Genomic DNA, 21035 nt, shown 5'->3' on the forward strand with positions numbered 1-21035 from the left:
TCCACACATCATTTGAATGATTATGAAAGAGACCATACGATTGGCTAATTTCCATCTCCATTTCCTTCCTAGGCCCAAGAGGACCGAAAACCACCTCATCAAACCGGTGAGGTATCTGAGTGAAGCTTGCCACCAACAGCGCATCGTTCAGGAGGCCTCTCTGCCAAGTCTTTGACCACTTTTTGGATCTCCCGAGCCTCTTTGAAAAATGGAGGAGGGGGGCTACCAAAACCGGACTGCCTTCATAAAAGGTGCCAAAGACATTGCCAAAGAAGTGAAGCGACAGGCCTCCAAGAAGGTCGGCCGTGGGGTGGACCGCGTCAACGACGAGTACAGCAGGCGCTCCTACAGCCGCTTCGAGGAGGACGAAGACGACGACTACCCCACCACGCAGGGCAGCCAGGACGGGGGCTACTACCGCGGGGACAGCCAGGCCGCCAACGACGACGAGGGCGGTCACAGCGACTCCACAGAGGGCCACGACGAGGACGACGAGATCTACGAGGGGGAGTACCAAGGCATCCCCAGGGCCGATTCAGGCAAAGGAAGCCTGGCTGGAGGCCCCGGCTCGGTCGAGGCCGCAGGGCAGCAGTTCAGAGATGTCGGGGTGTCGGAGGCCGAGAGACGCAAGGACCAAGAGGAGCTGGCTCAGCAGTACGAGACCATCTTACAAGAGTGCGGCCACGGGAAGTTCCAGTGGACCCTCTACTTTGTGCTGGGCCTGGCTCTCATGGCCGACGGTGTGGAGATCTTCGTGGTTGGGTTCGTTCTCCCCAGCGCCGAGAGGGACATGTGTCTGTCCGAACCCAACAAAAGCATGCTAGGTAAATGACTCTGGACAAATCGTTTGTGTGGGATTGTTTCTCCTACATCTGCTGTGCACATTCTGTTTTCAGTGTGTCACGTTGGATGTTTGTGTTGCTAAGGAGAGGAGAGAGGTGAGGAGAGGAGAGAGGAGAGGAGAGGAGAGGGAGGGGAGAGGAGAGGAGAGGAGAGGAGAGGGAGGGGGGGAGAGGAGAGGAGAGGAGAGGAGAGGGAGGGGAGGGGAGGGGAGAGGAGGGGAGAGGGAGGGGAGGGGAGGAGAGGGAGGGGAGGGGGGGAGAGGAGGGGAGGGGAGGAGAGGAGGGGAGAGGAGGGGAGGGGAGGAGAGGAGAGGAGAGGAGAGGGAGGGAGAGGAGAGGAGAGGAGAGGAGAGGAGAGGAGAGGAGAGGAGAGGAGAGGAGAGGAGAGAGGAGGGAGGCGAGAGGGGAGGGGAGGGAGGGGAGAGGAGAGGAGAGAACAGGAGAGGGATGGGAGAGGGGAGAGGAGAGGAGAGGAGAGGAGAGGAGAGGAGAGGAGAGGAGAGGAGAGGAGAGGAGAGGAGAGGAGAGGAGAGGAGAGGAGAGGAGAGGAGAGAGGAGGGAGGCGAGAGGGGAGGGGAGGGAGGGGAGAGGAAAAGAGGAGAGGGAGGAGAGGAGAGGAGAGGGTGAGGAGAGAAGAGGTTTAACAGTCCATATTTAAATTGTCACCTGCCTGTGAAGAGAGGGCTATTCATAACAGGGTAGGAAGAGTGGAGGAGAGGCTCACATCTGAAACAGTGTCCATATGATCCTGCAGTGGATAAAACAATGGAGCAAATCATTTGTGTGCAGAAGCTGTTTTGCATTGAAAATGGTAACAGTGAGATGTGTGATGTTACAGTCCACTGCTCTTTCTGTCCTTGTCTCTGCAGGTCTGATTGTATATTTAGGGATGATGGTGGGGGCGTTCCTGTGGGGCGGCCTGGCTGACCGGATAGGCCGCCGGCAGTCTCTTCTCATCTCCCTCTCCATCAACAGTGTCTTCTCCTTCTTCTCGTCCTTTGTCCAGGGCTACAGCACTTTTCTCTTCTGCCGTCTCCTCTCTGGTGTCGGGTAAGAAAGCTCAGAGGATCCTTCTAGTTATTTTCGACCTCAGCCTTTATGTTCCTAGTCTCTGCCTTCATCATGAATCACACCAACAAATTGGATCCAAATCCTTTCAGTTTGCAGGAAGTGGCTGCTCTCCAATCCAATCCAACGTGCAATAAATAAAGGAATGAAACCCAATCACTTGTCAGTCTTTAGAGTCGTTAGTAAGAGTTTATTTTAGTAAGAGTTTATTTTAGTAAGAGTTTATTTTAGCTTATTTGTTGTTTGCAAGTTTCAGGGTCCCATTCTAGTACTTTTCTTTCATTATTGGTGGAAGGCTATGATATGAAATATTACATGAGTAACTAGAAATAAATTAGCTAGACATTTTAAACTGTTTTAACAATATACTATATCATGAAGCTGACAATGAAGTCCAAAGGCCTTTTTGCCATCCCATACTCTAAATCCAGATGGACTATAGAGACACTGCGGAGTGCGCCATCATTCAGAAACCACGCCCAAAACGGGGGGAAACAACCCCCGTTCCCCCCCCAATCCTGGCGTTCTCCTATGTCACGTGCATGGTCGCGTGTTGCACACAGAGATCATATACATACAGTAAGATGAAGACTCCAACTTACTTCCTTGACAGCTAGATCCACATTTCTCTTCTCGCCAATTCTTAAAGGGATAGTTCGGTTTGTTTGAAGTTGGGTCCTATCAGCTAGTCACATACACTAACGTAATTAGGTACAGTGTTCTGGACGCTGAGCGCAGTGTCTAACGAGATCCGGCACCCAGAGGAGCAGCCTCGCGCAGCCTCACCAGCTTTTTCTCTCTCAGTACTGGGGGTCAACAACTAAAACTATAACTGTAATTTAGCCACCTAAAACAACGCCCACCTAAACAAATCGATATCCGTGTACATGCACGCTCTATTTTGACAATTTTCAGCGCTTTACTTTTCCGCAAAACAGCAGTTTCATTCGGCACTGCTTTTTCTCCAAACCGTACAACTACCGTGTTCCTCCGCTAAAAGCCAGGTCAGAGCCGCAGCACTGGATTACTCCGCAGTTATTTGGCGGTAGGCTATTTTATTTCTCCCGGTTTGAAGACACAACAAATAGAATACACGGACGAAAATATGAGTGATTTTGATAGCGAGGATGATATGCCATTCACCTTGGTGACAAGAGGATACAATTATGAACCAGAGAGAATACAGAAGAGGAACCTTTGCAGAGAGTGAACAGGCAGAGAGATGCGCCTGCTGTCTAAATGCCTGGGTGCCCTGGCTGCAAACCTTATTCACCATTCCCAGGATAAATTGTGGAAAACGACCCAGACCAGAGAGGCCAGGTGACTTGTTGTCTCTAAAGTAAGTCAGTGTTTTATCTCTCTTCTTCCTGTTTTGTAAACCGCGGCTCTGTGCTCTGTGCTGGCTTTAGCGGAGGAATACGGTGGTTGTACGGCTGGGAGAAAAAGCAGTGCCGAATGAAACTGCTGTTTTGCGGAAAAGTAAAGCGCTGAAAATTGTCAAAATAGAGCGTGCATGTACACAGATATCGATTTGTTTAGGTGGGCGTTGTTTTAGGTGTTTTAGGTGGCTAAATTACGTTTTAGTTGTTGACCCCCAGTACTGAGAGAGAAAAAGCTGGTGAGGCTGCTGCCGGATCTCGTTAGACACTGCGCTCAGCGTCCAGAACACTGTACCTAATTACGTTAGTGTATGTGACTAGCTGATAGGACCCAACTTCAAACAAACCGAACTATCCCTTTAATGGCTTCCTTGTTTTGCTCGGGAGTACAAAAAAACTTTAATTGGCGATTTTTTTACATAATGTTGTGTGCACAGCCCATCACACAACAGCTTTTAGCTATGTTTAATTAAAGGAAAATGACGCTGGTGTATGGGAGTGAATGGAGCGCTTTCCCCCGTGATGGGTGTGGCCTATTTCATGCAGTGTCTCTATTGTAAGTGTGGTAGTTGGAGGACACATTTGAGACATATTTTGCTGCTGTTCATTCTCTCCCATGACTGCTCCCCGGCATGTATGTAGCTGATGTGCCGATCTCTGCCTTTCTGGCACCACAGTCATCACATCATGAGCACTCTGTTACTGTAGGCCAGTGGTTCTCAACACTACCACCAGGGGGTCCCCAGCAAATTGCTGAATTGTTAACACCATTGTTTAATTTACAAGAAGTTAAAACAATTAGAATACAGAATGTAGAAGAATGCCTTTTTCGCTCAAAGTTCCTCTCTTATGTCTCTAACCTACAATACAGACAGTCATGAACTGGACAAAATCATACCTGTCAATACAACAATTCTCAGATAGTCCAACAGACAATATCTCATCAAATGGGGTCTCCGGCCCGAACGTGTAGGCTACTAAATGAGGGGTGCTTGATATGAAAAAGGTTGAGAATCATCGCTGTAGGCTACCTTCTGCTGTGGTTTAGCTAAGTGGCAAAATGTTCCATGTTCCCACAGAGCCTCTGTGACTAACCGTAGTGACACAAGAGCAGAGGGAAAAAACAGAATAGTGTTCATCCTTTTATTGACCAAAAACAACAAGTGCAGTAAATGTGCAGCTTTGTGATGTAGGATTTGTGTTGCTAAACTGTCTTTGTGTCTGTGTCATAATCTGCCTCCTTCAGCTCTCATATCAGACATTTTGATCTGGTCATGATGGAAGGTCTGATGTGCAGTTCCTTGTGCCTGGTGACAATTGCTCTTGCTTTATTCACCTTATGTAGGCCCGGATTTTTGCTATGAACTATGGGCAGTGCAGCTCTGGACTCAGCTCATGTCTGATCTTTGCAGGATTGGCGGCTCAATTCCAATTGTGTTTTCCTACTATTCTGAATTCCTGGCCCAAGAGAAGCGTGGAGAGCACCTTAGCTGGCTCTGCATGTTCTGGATGATTGGGGGAATATACGCATCTGCTATGGCCTGGGCCATTATCCCTCATTACGGTAAGTACAAGAACCTGCATTTATATGTTTGTTCATTCTACCTGCCACACCTCAATGCATTCAAACAGATTCTGCAACATGTCATAGTCCATACTGACCCTGTCGACCAGCCCTCTGCTCTCTTGTACATACTGTAGTATATTTATTGATGTTTTTGATGAATTTTTTACTCTGCACTGTTTTTGCCATTTCTTGTGTACTGCTGTATGAGTTGTTTGTCTTGACTGTGTTTCTTATATACAGTATATATATATATATATATATATATATATATATATATATATATATATATATATATATATATATATATATATATATATATATATATATATATATATATATATATATATATATATACATACATTGATTGATTGATTGATAGATTTATTTAAGTGCCATGCACTCAAGGTGCCCAACCCCCGTGGGTTTACAAGACACACATACACAATAAAACCCTAACCTCTGCTCTATACCTGGTTGATCTTCTTCAGTGTAAGGTAGATGGAAAATAAGGGGGAGCACACAATTTGTAGCTTCTTCAGTTTTGACCTACTGGTTACAGAGACTGTTCTTTAACCGGAGAACTCGGGTTTAGGCCTCTTGGTCAGCAAGCATCTGCTCTACTGCAGTGTCTTGGATAAAGACTGTAATAAATCTCTTCCAGCTCCAGTACTCCAGCACTGTGTCTGACCTCTGACCTCCCTGGAGGGGGGAGAACATTTCTCTCCAATTACAGCGAGAGATAGTTTTACCCAAGTCTTGTCATTGATGATCCAATTTGGTTTGACTCTCATTTGTAGGGCAAAGAAGAGTTCATGCGAGAAATGGAAAGGTCTGAGTTGAAATGAAGCGGTTTCAAAGTGTAACGTGTAAGTAAGCTCGTTTATTCTTGCATTGTAATGTTTCTGTCTTTTCCTTTTTGCAGGATGGAGCTTCCAGATGGGTTCGGCGTACCAGTTCCACAGCTGGCGCGTGTTTGTGTTGGTGTGCGCGTTTCCTTCTGTTGCAGCCATCGCTGCCCTCAGCGCCATGCCGGAGAGCCCTCGCTTCTACTTAGAGGTCAGCACATGTTATTTCCCCTGTGCTTTCTGGGAGGAGAGAGTCTCTGCTGGGAGGAGAGTCTCTGCTGGGAGGAGAGAGTCTCTGCTGGGAGGAGAGTCTCTGCTGGGAGGAGAGTCTCTGGTTGACCGTATTTACTGAAACCAAACAAGAATGCAATTCATTCTGCCATCATAAATATAAAATGTTGCCCCCGTCCCTTTGGTTTGACCCATATGTAACAACATAACAGCATACACACATCAACATTATGAAAAGTCTTCGTAAAGACAAGTTTGTTAAACCAGAAAGAATCGACACATCTAGGGAGATGTAGAAATGCAATGCACAATGTATGTGATACGATGTAACCTGTGTTCACATTTCACAGAATGGTAAGCACGACGAAGGCTGGATGATTCTAAAGCAAGTTCATGACACCAACATGAGAGCGAAGGGATACCCAGAGAGAGTGTTTTCTGTGAGTATCTAGGAGTCAAACAACTAACAGACATGTTGTTTTGATCAGCTCAGCGGGCGTTCATATAGGCACACGATCAATACTTCTATTATATTCATTTAGCAATGGTGGAGCGCCACAGCAAGAAATACAAATACCGTTTTTTGCACTGTAACCTCAAACTGCACTGAAATCAAAACTGGGAACAACGCTGTTTCAAAATATTGGGGACACACTGACACAACATGAGTTTATTATGTTAAGGTTCCCTGCAATTCTTTATCAGACAATGTTGAAAGGTTATAGCATATTTCTTGTATCACATTTTGAACGGGGAATACAGTTACCGAATATGACTTTTACAATATATTAGATTTTATTCTAGTGGGTCCATCTACAAGCTGTATAATCCATTTAAAACATGCTGAATTGGGTTTTGAGTTAGTATTTAACTTAATAGAATAAGCAAGCGCTTAGAAATGGTGCCCCTTTTAGCTTGGCATCAGCCTACTTACAGTGCAAAGACAGGTCTATGTTAGGATAAAAATACAATACAATTCAGTAGAAAAGTGTCACATGGTTAAAGGTACAACATGTACGATTTCCTACAAAAGATATTTTGGTCAAAACTGTGGTGGAATTAAACATTGATGATGCAGTCTGATGGGGGAAAAGTACCATTGCTATTTTAGAATTTAATGGAAAAAATAAAATGCTATATGTGTTCTACATCTCACGGTGACATCTACCTGAAGTTCCTCTCTGGTGGACTGGCCGGTAATAGTCGAGGGGAAATAATGTGAGAAGCAGCTGAGAGGGATTAGACAATGTGGTACAGTAGCCATCATCCAAATAGATTTGAGTTGAAAGTCATACTGCCAATAGGTTCTACCTCTAAAGCAAATCTGTCCTTTTCTTTCATCCAAGGTCACCACAATCAAGACTGTGAAGCAGATGGATGAGGTGGTGGACACCGGCACAGACACACCAGTCTGGAAGCGCTATAAACTGAAGATTATCAGCCTCTCCCAACAGGTGAGAGAAGTGAAGAGAAATAAAATAATAATAATTTGTGGTAGAAAATATCAACATATCGTTGCTGTCACACACACACACACACACACACACACACACACACACACACACACACACACACACACACACACACACACACACACACACACACACACACACACACACACACACACACACACACACACACACACACACACACACACCACTAGATTATGATCTGTAATTGTTATCCTCTGCACCAGTAAGTGTTACCCTTCTCTTCTGTTTAAACTTGTTTCCCAAACCTTTTCTTTCAGTTTTGAGCCTGGCTTTCATTTGCCCTCAGCCTACGTTCTGCCTACACTCTCCACATTGACCTCTTGTGAATCTGCTGCTGTACTGCCTGCCTGCCTGCTTATTGATTGAACTACCTCTCCTTCACTTTTTGTATTGAAGTGCTGCATTTGTGGGACTAAAATTGCACTTTTAAGATTCAAGATTTCTTTTATTTGTCATTTTTGTTGTTGTACATACATAAAAAAAAAAGGTGTCTCTATAAACAGTGCAGAGAATCGCCATTATGTCTAGAATCACATAAGAGCAATTGTGATGTCATCAGTGATGCAAAGTTGTGACATCATCAGTTTGTGACACCATCAGTGATGTCATAAGAGCAGGTGAGGCCGCACAGCGAGCCGAGCCCACACAGCGGTCGAGCTGCGTATGCGAGCCTAGGAATCGGATGCCTAGTATTAGAAATGAGAATAGAAACAAGTAAAATATCCAGTGTCAGATTGTTCAGTCTCACAGGACAGGAGCCAGTGCAGGTCAATAGTAAAATGTGTGTCAAAGGGATATCCGTGCATATCCGACCTGTTGTCCTTTGCCACATGTCATCCCCTCTCTCTCCCCACCTTTTCTGTCAGCCTACTGTTCTATACAATAAAGGCAAAAATGACCCAACAAATAACCTTAAAAAGAAAAAGAGAGAGAGCGTAAAGTGCATTTAAAATACATGTAAATCAGATTAATCCAGAGTAAGGGGACAAAAGCGTTTTTTTCAGTCAGAACGCTAAGAAAATCATGTTGAGAGCGCTTCCATTGTGCACAAAACACAGCGCACGGAGTGTTTTTTTTGTGCTCCGTTTGTTTTCCCTTGTAGTCGCGTGCAGTACAGATCAGAACACAACGACCACAAGGACGGTAGCCAGCTGGTTTTGTCTGTTTGATGTTGTTCACTGTCAACACGAAAGCCAGATTATTGCCAATTCTGGCAGCAGCGGAGGTCGAGAATACCTCGGGAGGAGAGAAGGTAGGAGGAGTGGAAAACAGGAGCAGCGCGCTTTTCCTCTAATGTTCAACTTTTTTTTAGCACGTCCTTACATAAAGAATGAATTGCAGAAAGACGCTGGCAGCTCCAAAAACGCTTTTGGTCTGGATGGCCCCTAAAGTGACCAGTGCATGGGTCATTCGAGGTCAAGAGGGGAGAGTGGGCATGCTTACGTGTTCATGGACCGCCTGGGGGAACTGAAGCTATTCTTCTTTATGTTTTAGCTTGTGTTGTGTTGCTATATTGACATTAAAGTTAACCGAGAAATTGCATCACGTCTTACATCTTTGTCTCCCATGCTTCCTGACACGGCCATCTTGTTTTCTTGTTGACATGTTACAGATGCGGAGTAACTTCCTCGCCTGCTTCACCCCAGAATATAAGCGAACCACGTTCATGCTGATGGCCGTTTGGTTCACCATGTCTTTCAGGTAGACTAAAGACACACACACGATCCAGTGTTTTGTCGTTAATACTGTGATTCTCAATCAGAGCTATGTTAACCTATCTGCTCTTTTCTTTGCAGCTACTACGGCCTGACGGTTTGGTTCCCCGACATGATCAAGTACATCCAGAAGCAGGAGTATCAGTCACGCACAAAGGTGTTCTCGAAGGAGCGAGTGGAGCATGTCACCTTTAACTTCACCCTGGAAAACCAAGTACATCGTGAAGGACACTACTTCAATGACAAGTAAGTACTGTATGTAGGAGGATGGAGAGCCTTTTGTTTTCCATGATCTGAATCAGCAGTAAGAAACAAAGACAATCCCATGGTACAGAACATCAGCTTATGGTAACATTACGTTATTCTTTTTTGTTTTTAGTTCTGATGTTTTTAGAAGTATTCTTTTTAATCTTACCTGAACAAATTATTAATTTGATTCCCACTGTTTTTATATTTATTTTCATTTAATGTTCATGTGTATAGCGACAGATACATAAACATAGAAACATTTAACAGGAAACTGTCTTACGTCATATATGATGAACATTTCTAGCCTAAGCTAATTTACAATGTTTGTCTCTCGATGTTATAGGGCAAATATTAAAAACAGATATACAATAAAATAGACAATAAACAGTAAACAACAAGGATGGAGCACACACAAATGATAATCAACATAAAACAGCAAGTTTACCCCACACTCACCCACACCCACTCTCACACTTAGCCTTACACACTCAGATACCCGCACACCCACACAGCCCACCCCACACACACACACCCACACAGCCCACCCCACACACACACACACACACACACACACACACACACACACACACACGACGTCCCTTCTATGTTTCATTATTGCGTGAATTCACTAAACTAAGCTAAAAACAAAAATGTGATCCATCCACAAGATTCCTCAACCTCAAGATGAAGTCCATGGTGTTTGAAGACTCCGTGTTTGAGGAGTGCTACTTCGAGGACATCACCACCACCAACACCTTCTTCAGAAACTGCACCTTCATCGCCAGCTTGTTTTATAACACAGGTAAATACCAACGGGAACTCAAAAGATATGTCATAGGTACCAAGTAAGGGATAATGTACAGAGAGTCATCGGCTTGAAGGGAAATATTTCAGCAGTATCAAAGTGCTGTTGTTTTTTTGTTTTTATTTATTTATTGATGTTTATGCGTAAATCACTTGACATACAGAAATCAATTCTTATATGGTATAACCCATCCATCATCACATAGATTTACATAGTTTTTTTTACATACATTATATAAAAACAACATAAAGACAGAACAGTACACAGAAAAAAAAGGAAAATAAATTACAACGAACAAAAATGTTGATAGAAAAGAAAAATATATATATATACCACGTGATCAAATCTTATATCTCATAGTACTTGTTATATTATCAGAAGGGAAGAACCTCATTTAGTCTTTAAAGTGCTGTTGTACTGTATATCGTGGCGGCTGTGATTCGTTGTAGGCCGAGTGCCAAAGATAATCACAGCCGTGACGATATACAGTAGCAACATCACGACCTCGAGTGTGATATTGTTTCATACAGTTGTACAGCATAAACAAAGCTATTCATCAAGCATTTCTTTTAACCAGAATCCAGACTGCAAGGTAGCTAAGCTAACGTTACTACTAAGCTACTTTGAGGTTAGCACAGACGAATTCCCGTTCAAAATTAAGGTCAAATGTGTCCATATCGCTGTCCCTGCTCCCTACTAGCTGCAAACACTGTTTGAACGCAACCTAATCAAGGTTAGATGAGAACAGCTGTGAAGCAGAGTCATACAGTACTGTGCTGCTGTTCTACAGGGCAGCCATTGAATCCATCATCCGCTATGGCATCACTACATGGTTTGGTAACCTGTCCGTTAAACTCAAATCACAACTCCAAAACCTAATTAAGAGGGCTGGTAAAATTATCTCCTCTCCAAGAGATCTTCGAGGAGACGGCGAGGAAGCAGGGCCTCAAAATTACCTGCGACCCAAATCATATCCTCCATAAAGAGTATGAGATGCTGCCGTCAGGCAGAAGGTACAGGTTACCAAACTGTAAATTGAACAGGTATAAATTTTCCTTTGTCCCACTGTCCATTAAAGCACTCAATAGTAAGAGATAACGCAGACCAACTTAATACAGCTCATGTTCTATTTTTAGGGAAGCGGTGCAATATTTAATAATCTTTCATTTCAACATTTTTCTCTTTCTTTGCGGAGGGCTGGTGCAATACTTTACTACTGGGTACGCTTGATGTATATGTACACTGTAGGAATTTAATGTTAATTGTCGTCTGATTGCACTGTCTATATGTCAATATGTATATGTCTAATGCTGTGTCTCTTGATGCCCAAAAAGAATTTCTCCCAAGGGAGACAATAAAGGCTTATTCAATTAAATTAAATTCAACAGTGAAGCGTCCCATGATGTTAGACTAAATATCATCACAGCTGGAATGCCTCTTGTCCAATCAAACTGCTCGGCCGTAACTGTTGTATAATTTGAAATAACTCCAGATGTTGTGCCGGAATTGGTATCCCCTGTTTCCCCTTGTGGTGTGTGTTCACATTGATTTCATGCCGGGGAAGAACATAATAAAACAATTACATTTTCTGCAGAGTGTTTTTCTAGCTTTCCTGGCTTTTTAAAACGGAAAACATTTCACAGAATACAGAGAATAAAAGTACATCACCAAAAATAACCAACCTGCCTCATAACGAGTGAAGATCATACATACAAAACACAAGCAACTATTCATTCTACAAGGAGTTCTGTCAGACAATACATTTGTTTACTAATGATTTATTAAGTGCTCATCTCCTTGTGCAGTGGCAAAGCTGCACCCCACACTGCCAGGTGAAACACCTTTTTTGAGGGGAAACAAATTGTGGCACAACGTGACTGCAGAGTGATACCATCAGATGACATTGACATTGACCTGACATTTCACATTCTCCACATGTCTGAGAGACTCGAGAGGAACAGTAATAGTTTCATATCTCAATCCAATGTGGGTATGAGGTAGTTTGATATTTAAAAGCCTCCACAGTAACTGCTTTTAGAGAGTGGTATCTTCTGATTTCCCTGAAAACATTCTTTTGTCTATATGTCATCTTGGCATAGAAAGATGTGGTTGTCGTTGAGCACTATAACCATGTTCCGCCCAACTCCCCGCAATTAAATTCTTATTGTTTTCCTGTGTGAGACCAATTGCAGTGTAATAACGAAGCTGATGTGACAATACAATAGTGGGGCTTCCACTCCCATCCTGGAGGAGAGCTTGTTTTGAGGAACATCGTCTGACCTTTTCTGCTGCTTGCCCATTAGGAACATGTACTGTAAGCAGTCTCATGGGGACAAAACGTGAATGTGACTGCGGTTTTCATGTTCAGTGTTTCTGTCTAAAAGGAATTTTGATTAAGAGCAGATGCTGACAGATGATTGGTTGCACAGTTTCTATGCAATGCAAGGTTCAGGCTCCCTCTTCAAACGGGCCTTTTGATTCGCTCATGCTATCCTCAATATACTGGATTATGTAGTAATTGGTGCTAATCAATAGTGCATTAACGACTGTTTATTTGTCTCTTTCTTTCTCTCCCTCATTAGACTTGTTCAAATACAGGTTTGTCAATTGCAAGCTGGTGAACAGCACCTTTATACACAACAAAGAAGGCTGCATGCTGGACTTCAGCGATGACAACAATGCTTACATGATCTACTTTGTCAGCTTCCTCGGCACGTTGGCAGTGTTGCCAGGCAACATCGTGTCAGCTCTACTTATGGATAAGATTGGCCGTTTGAGGATGCTGGGTAGGTAACAGACTGTAGATAATTCACCTGTGGGGATAATTATTATTAGAACTACAATTCCATTTTCTTACATTCTTTTCTCTCATCTTCTCTCTTCGGGTTTCTGAACAGCGGGCTCCAGTGTCATATCTTGCATCAGCTGTTTCTTCCTGATGTTTGGCAACAGTGAGTCAGGAATGATCGCCCTCCTGTGTCTGTTTGGCGGCATCAGCATCGCCTCGTGGAACGCCCTGGATGTGTTAACGGTGGAGCTCTACCCCTCCGATAAAAGGTAAGAGAGGAACAGCTGGTTTTTCTGTGGGCGTGACAGATCAAAGGTAAGAGGAACAGCTGGTTTTTCTGTGGGCGTCATGTGGAAGATCTTATTTTGTGTTTTCTCACCATGGTCAGACAGCAGTGACAAGAGCACATCTGGGCCTCTTAGAGCAGACGCTCTCAGGCGTTTCATGTCATGGTCCCTCAGAGAGTCAATAGTCATTCTTCTGCATTGTACAATTGGAATAATTTCTAGTAAATTAAATTATAGGCCAATGAAATTAAACTATTCCTCATTTTGCTGGGGACCCTCTGGAACCTCCACAATGACCCTTGGAGGTCCGTGGACCACACTGTCACATGTCACAGAGGCAACCTGCAGAATAAGTCCTTACCAAGTTTGGTTTGGTAGACGGTTTTGGACTGCAGACAAAGATGCCAATAAAGCAACACCAAACGTTTTATTTATTTATTACATTATATTGAAAATAAACTCACAAATTAGCATTTCAATTTACCAATTGAATCACCTCACCTTTTTGTAGATAAAGATAAGTGCATATTTACAAGGGTACAGCTTTCCCAGTGACACATTTTACATATTGGTACCATTATAGTAAAGCAGTAAAGTAATGTTTAAGTTATAGTTTAAGTTTAAGTTATAGTAAAGATCATAAGGACATAGTGTACAAAGTGCAAGACCACCCCCTAGTGGGGTAACCAGAGCTACTACAACTCCATAGGAAATGTGGATACAAAATTACAGAAAATTTACAAAATATTGACCAAATAGATAGGGTGCAGACTAAACATTGGACCCCAAAGGGGCATCATAAATGGTGCAACCTAGTCAGCCTATAAAGGGAGTGAAGATCTAGTGACGCCAATGTCCCTGGAAAGAAGACAAAGGATTATAAGAAACATTTAAGTTAAAATTCAACGTTTAGTCTGTACACTGTACATGACTTGACAAAGGCCACCAGGCCAAAACGTTGTTTGTCTATTACATTTTAAATCTTGGCATCTGAGCCAGAGTGTGCGGTTTCTTCTTTTTCATATATAAAAAATAAAACACATCTATACATCATAAAGTAGATAAGTAAGGATCAGTATTATACTACATAGCTTTCACTTAACTCAGTAATATATATACCGTATGTACGTGTATATGTGTGTGTATATATATATATATATATATATATATATATATATATATATATATATATATATATATATATATACACACACACACACACATATACACATACATATATATATATATATATACACGTACATATATATACAATTATTGTAGCTGAGATGTGTTTCTGTGTTTCTCTGTTCAGGTGCACAGCGTTCGGCTTCCTAAACGCTCTCTGTAAGCTGGCTGCAGTTCTGGGCATCAGCATTTTCCAGTCGTTTGTGGGCATCACCAAGGCCGTGCCCATCATTTTTGCCGCTGGCGCGCTCGCTGCAGGTAGTTTCCTCGCAACAAAGTTGCCTGAAACCCGGGGCCAAGTGCTGCAGTAACACAAAATGACCACCAGTGGGCAGCAGAGTGGACCCGGAGTGGGAAAACGACAACAACACGAACACCCCCGGCAGACAGCTCCAGCCTGCCCGTCCAACACCAAGAGGACAGACTGACACCCTCATTGTAAGCCCAGAATCCTATGAAATATGGATTTCATCGTCCTAACACTACACAGACCCATGGTGTTTAATAGCAGAGCATACAGGTGTAGAATATGACAATACCGCTACAGATCGATCTTATAAATCCAGCGCTGCGGTTGGATCCAGAATGACTAACACTTTATTTCAACTGCACTCTCACACATTATGCATTGTTAAATGTCAAACATCTTACAAAATGAGTCATTTACACTTGTTGATACTATACAGATTGTGATAGCAACTTATATTGTGGTGTGTGCAGTTAGGATAAAATGTTCATTTCTGTCCGTGGATATAGAGGAAACACTGGTGTGAGAGATTTCTTAGTGTTCTCATATGTTTTACACTGTCGAATGCCATTGACAATATGGAGTGGTCAAATATATATATATATATATATATATATATATATATATATATATATATATATATATATATATATATATAGACATTAATGGGAAAATGTGTCAAAAGATTTAGCCGTGGATCTGGTCCCCGTATTTAAATAGAATTGCTTTCCTTTTGCGTCTATCCTTGGCTTGCAACAACTTGATTAAATGTTCCTGTGAAATGCTAACGATACGATCTAATTTGTCACATTTCTGACCAAACCTACGCTCTTAGATGAAACTATATTGTAGCATATTCTTTGATCTCGCACAACAAAATTCAGCGTGAAAATATATTCCGTAAAAAACTGCCCAGGACCGGTTCATTGGCTACTTCCAAAGGAAAACAAAAGAATATGCCTTCTGCCTATTGAAACCAGGCCAACCTTAGAGCACAAAAAAGATTCTCAGACAGGTGAAGTATCAAGACGCATTTCACAGGATTCTCTGTGGTAAATGGGTAGATTTTGATCCAGTTCTTGAGTGTTAGCATTCTTAGCATCAAGCTACCCCCCCCCCCCTCCTTCCCTGTTGTTAAAGCATACAGCTATGGCAGTGTCATGGTGTTTATGGTTGTGTTAATAACCTAACACAGTACAGCTATGGCCGTGTCATGATGTTTATGTCTGTGTTAATAACCTAACACAGGAACGTTTGTGAGATTGATTTTGGTCAAGTGCTAAATGTGATAGCATGCATTATGACATTAATATTTGTCTAAGTGTGTGTGTGTGTATGTGTGTGTGTGTGTGTGTGTGTGTGTGTGTGTGTGTGTTAGACGAGGGAGGAGAAAGCAACTGGTTTATTCTTTTAATCTCAGCATTTCATACCAATCATTAGATCCAGTGTTAACGTTTTCAAACAATTTCTACTCATTTCGGCTACTCACTCCTTTCAAACAGATTAACTCGTGTCTCAAATATAGCTGGTGTAATGTTCAGATTTCAGCACCATATTATAAACAGGATCATTCACTTATGACTCAAACATAGAGTCCCATTCTAGCCCATGTGCTTAGTAGCGAGAGCCTTACTATGAAAACAAGCCACACGAAGATGTCTTTTGATTGTTTTGCTGTGTTTTCTTTATGTTATTTCAATGTATTTTTTATTGTTGCACTGCTTTTCCTGTTTGTGTGGGCTTGAAACATGTGCAGTGCACTGAAGACTGTTTTTTTGTTGTGTTGTGCGCCTTGGAAAGTCACGACATGATGGCGTCGTAGTCTTAAGCACAAATTGAATGGGACCAAAACAAGCGATTGACCTTAAAAGTCAATGAAGTCCTATTGATCAGGCAACGTTGCGCACAAGAGACAAGCGAAGACGCAACACCTTTTGTCTCATTTTGCTTCATTTCAAGGGCTCCGACTCGGTCATTCCTTAACTGCCTCCGTTTGTGCCAGAAAGGATGAAAAAGTTCTTACCTACTGAGCTTCTAAGCCTCCAGTGGCATACATACCTTCCAAGAAGCACCAGTCGTGACTTTAATATCAATCGGATAGACGCACACCAAAAGGAAAAGTGCAGAGTCACGGTATTAGTAAATATGACTTATATTATAGTAGTATAGTATATTTGTAGTGGCAAGTGGTCATAAATCTAGCTCTCTCACAATCAATAAAGGTGTTCCACAGGGATCCATCTCAGGCCCAGTATTGTTTACTTTATATATAAATTACATTCTACCCTCCTCTGCACTTTATAATGTCCATTATTATGCAGACGATACAATCATATATTGTTTCGGAAACACCCCCGCCCAGGCGGTTGAAAGTCTGCAAACTGCTTTTGACTCCTTTCAACAGGCACTTTTTGACCTCAAACTTGTCTTGAACTCAGACAAAACAAAATCAATGTTATTTTCACGGTCCCATAATATAGACAATGGTCTCTGTATTTGCACTCAGCAAGGCGCACAAATCGAAACCGTTGGTTCATATAAATATCTCGGCATTTGGCTGGACACCAAACTGTCCTTCCAGATCCATGTGGAACATCTCACAAAGAAACTGAGGAGAAAAATTGGTTTTCTTTATAGAAATAAGTCCTGTCTTGCACCCTGTGTTAGAAAGTTCATTGTTCAGTCACTAATATTGTCTGTTTTTGATTATGGGGATATTATTTATATGCATGCTGCTCCATCCATCCTGAAGCCGCTTGATGCGGTGTATCATAGCGCCTTGCGCTTTATAACGGGTGATAGATTTCTTACTCACAGATGTATTTTATATGAAAAGTTAGGCTGGCCCTCTCTGACAGCTCGAAGGGAGCAACACTGTCTTTTATTCATTTATAAAGCCCTGATTGGGAAACTCCCCCTGTACATGTCCTCACTCATTAGTCAAGTGAACACAAACTATCAAACCCGATCGCATTCACATATCAGGTTGTCTGTTCCACGAGCAAGGACTGAACTAGGAAAAAGTGCATTTTCTTATTATGCTGCTGAGAAATGGAATTTGTTGCAAAACATTCTGAAATTGAATCAGCTGATTCCCCTGGAATCCTTTAGAGTACTTCTTGACGGTACTCTGCAAAATGAATGCTCTTGTTTTATTTGATCTGCTCTTACCTTGTTTTATTTTTTTTATTTTTGTTTATTTCTATCTAGAATCTTGAATGTTTTCTATATAGTGTAATATTTGTATTTGTAAGTTGTCTGTAATATTGTAACTATTGTAAATGTTCTCACTGTAACAGGGCTCCCTTGAAAATGAGAGCTTGCTCTCAAGGGCTCTTCCCTGTATAAATAAAGGTTAAATAAAATAAAAAAAAAAATTATATAAATATTACATATCATGACATCAGTATCATTTCTCCAAGAGTCTACATCACATGTGTGGTGACAATCAGTGGTGAGTGCGTGGGTGGGTGGTGCTGCCCAGGTGTTTAAATGCCATGTGAGTGTGGTGTGTGACCTGGAAGATGTCCTCTGGATTGTGTGCGTGTGCATGTGGAAGGTGTGTCCTCTTTAGACTAAGCTAATTCATAAGCGTGTTCTTCAGTTAGAAGTGTGGTGTGAGAGAAAGAGAGAGAGAGAGTTTAAATGTGTCAGATCTAGATTGCATTCAGAGGATCAAATCTCTTTTGCTGTTTTTTTGTGTGTATTTTCATATGGAACCAGGTTCATTTGGTCTGTCTTGTCCATGTTTGAGGGACTGTTTGGGCGTTTCCTTCATTTGTGGACGTGTGTTAGACCGACTACAAACGGTACGCTGTGCTAAATGTGTCTGCCACATATTTTTCTACTTCTTTTCTGTCGCAGTGGTTTCATCCCTGTGATAAACACAGCTCAGTCGGGGACCACGGAAAATATTAACACTACGAAGAGAAGAAAAGAAAACATGCAAATTATGCAGAATAGACTGTTGTTCTTTATCATAATATGAGACTTGGGTGCTCTTTTGTTGATGCAACTCGGTCAATTAAGGAAAACATTCAGCTGATAGTTGGAAGCGTTTTGGTCGAATGGAAAACAGGATGTCACATCTTAAATTCACAAAGACAAATTCACCCCTCAATTCCTCTATATTCAACCGATCGTTACGCATGTTTGTATCGTATTGTCTGATTGGACGTCCTGTATGCCAGCTGTTTTTGTCCCAAGCAAGAAGTCGTGTTTTCATTGTTGTTGTATGACGACACATAGATTTGCTGCTTGCAGTGGTTGTTCTTGATCAAAGTGGGGTTAAATTGGTGCAACTTCTGTATGTGTTTTGAAAGTTTGTGGTGACTGTGACTCCTCCTCCTCCTCCTCGGACCCAGGTGACTTTTTCGTTGTTGTTTTTTTGTTGTTTCTTTTTATATGCCTGATTTTCTGAGGAGGATGCTCGTACTTGTACACCTCATCTCGTCACAGCAGTAGAAGGTGTGGCCAGAAAAAGGGGCGTTGCACTTTGGTGAAGGGAGCCAAAAAAAAAACCTGCATCAATGTAGTGATGTAGAAACAGTAGAATTTGACATGAACCCGTTTGTCCACGTGAGTCCGTTTTAATGGCGGCAAGTGTGAGCAATAAAGTGGACCCTTGCCCCTCTGTGGAAACCCAGAAATCAGTCTTTAAATTGGGAAAGCACCGCAGCTTGTCGACTCATTACTTGAAACTCATGTCCCAAAAATTGAAAAGTTGACTATTTAATGTTGCTATGTGTAGGATTTTCAACTATCACATAGGTGTGAATTTCAGTTCTATCTGGAGTCACGATGACAGTTGATCTGGCAGTGATATGGGATATGATAAAACGAAAGCGAAAACCAGCCTGAAGGCGTCTCAGCAGTGGGATAACTGGGTGGAGAACTTTTTATGGCCTGGTTTTTGTCCAATCAACTCTTAGAGGTCAAGATCACTACTAATATATCTGTCCAACACAGTCTCTTGTGAAATAGTGACATTGGTCGACAGCCACAAAATTTCACAATTTCGGCTCTAAAATTGTTAAACTTTTTTTTTTAATGGGAGTTTTTACAGGGCGCTCTTGACCACCTCAGACCCTCTAACCCTAACATTAAACCTAACCAAAAACCCACCAATTTTCTTTTTTCAATTTAACAATTTTTCGAGCCGAAATTATGACATAGAAACATTTTTGGGCCGTGAACCAATGTTACTATTTAAAAAAATTATAATTGGAGACTGGCCGGATCTGTCCTGGGCGATCATCTGGGTCCTTTATAAGGAGTCGTAAAGTATTTTGGATTCTTGAAATTGGGATCATATCTGGTTATTTAGATATATGTAACATAATAACTAAGAGAAGAAATGTATCATGGGATGAAGATGACCACTCAGGTTCCTCATATTAACAGTGAGTGAATACAAGTTGCTCACTCTCTCATGGATGACTGGATCAATCCAAGCCACAAAAAACCAAACCCCTCACCAGTAAAGAACCTGCAAGAATCCTTCACTGTGGTGGGACCGAAGGAATTTATGTTTGCCTTTCCTTTAGTTTGACTCTAACCTGTACATTAAATGAGAAAATTCTACTCTAAATGTGACGTTCAATTCGAAATCAATGTGCCGTGTGTAACAACTAGATGTTTGTATGTGCAAGTATGGAATTTGTGGAACAAAAGAACAAGGAAAACAATTTCAAAAAAAGTTCAGTAAGACACAACTCTATTGTATGTTGTCTTTGTGTTTTGTAAATGAAGACTAAAGATGTTGGTAAATTCAATATTTATTACTTCTGGATATTGAGAATATTTTAGTGATGCTGAAAAGGTGCTGTATTTATTTTATGTGAGAATTGTTGATTATGCTGGGGTTTGCACTTTTGTGCCATTTATCTATCCAGTTCTATGAAGAAAATGATAAATCATAATGGAAATAAAACCTGAAGAAAGAAAACCTGTTATGTTTGCATTATGAAGCGTTTCAATTCTCTTTCACTTCGGGGGGTGGGATGTTCTTTAAAATTCTACTAATACAGCTTTTGCATGAAAAGGTTCTGGTCAACATGAGATCATTGTCAAGGCTCTATCATCACTACTCTTTACTTCAGTCCCTACCTTTTTCATAAAACAAAGTCCTCTCCAATAGGGATGTTAATGATTAATCGATCATTAAGAATTTGATCGATCAAACTATGCTAACTGATTAATCGACAATGTAGGTTATGTGCTATTTTCTCATTTTTATTTTCTTTGCTGAAATGATTTAACACAAGGGTGAGATTTAACTTTCACTGCTCATACAGAGGAAGAAGTCAAGCTAGCAGGCACAAAGTCCAGTGTG

The 21035-nt window shown here is 41.8% G+C and overlaps 1 protein-coding gene across 1 annotated transcript; it reads left to right on the plus strand.

The window, feature by feature from the left end:
• Positions 1-208: 208 nt before the first annotated feature.
• Positions 209-14765, plus strand: LOC310785555 (synaptic vesicle glycoprotein 2A-like; the record flags this gene model as incomplete). The annotated part of the gene is made up of 12 exons (XM_083646673.1): positions 209-824; positions 1712-1892; positions 4702-4853; positions 5779-5912; positions 6283-6372; positions 7279-7386; positions 9038-9126; positions 9222-9386; positions 10058-10191; positions 12777-12980; positions 13092-13251; positions 14582-14765. 12 exons carry the CDS (start codon positions 209-211, stop codon positions 14763-14765), a joined length of 2217 nt encoding a protein of 738 aa, XP_083502799.1.
• Positions 14766-21035: the final 6270 nt, after the last annotated feature.

This window comes from Poromitra crassiceps (assembly GCF_964638095.1).
Source record: "Poromitra crassiceps genome assembly, chromosome: 11".
Lineage (NCBI taxonomy): Eukaryota > Metazoa > Chordata > Actinopteri > Beryciformes > Melamphaidae > Poromitra > Poromitra crassiceps.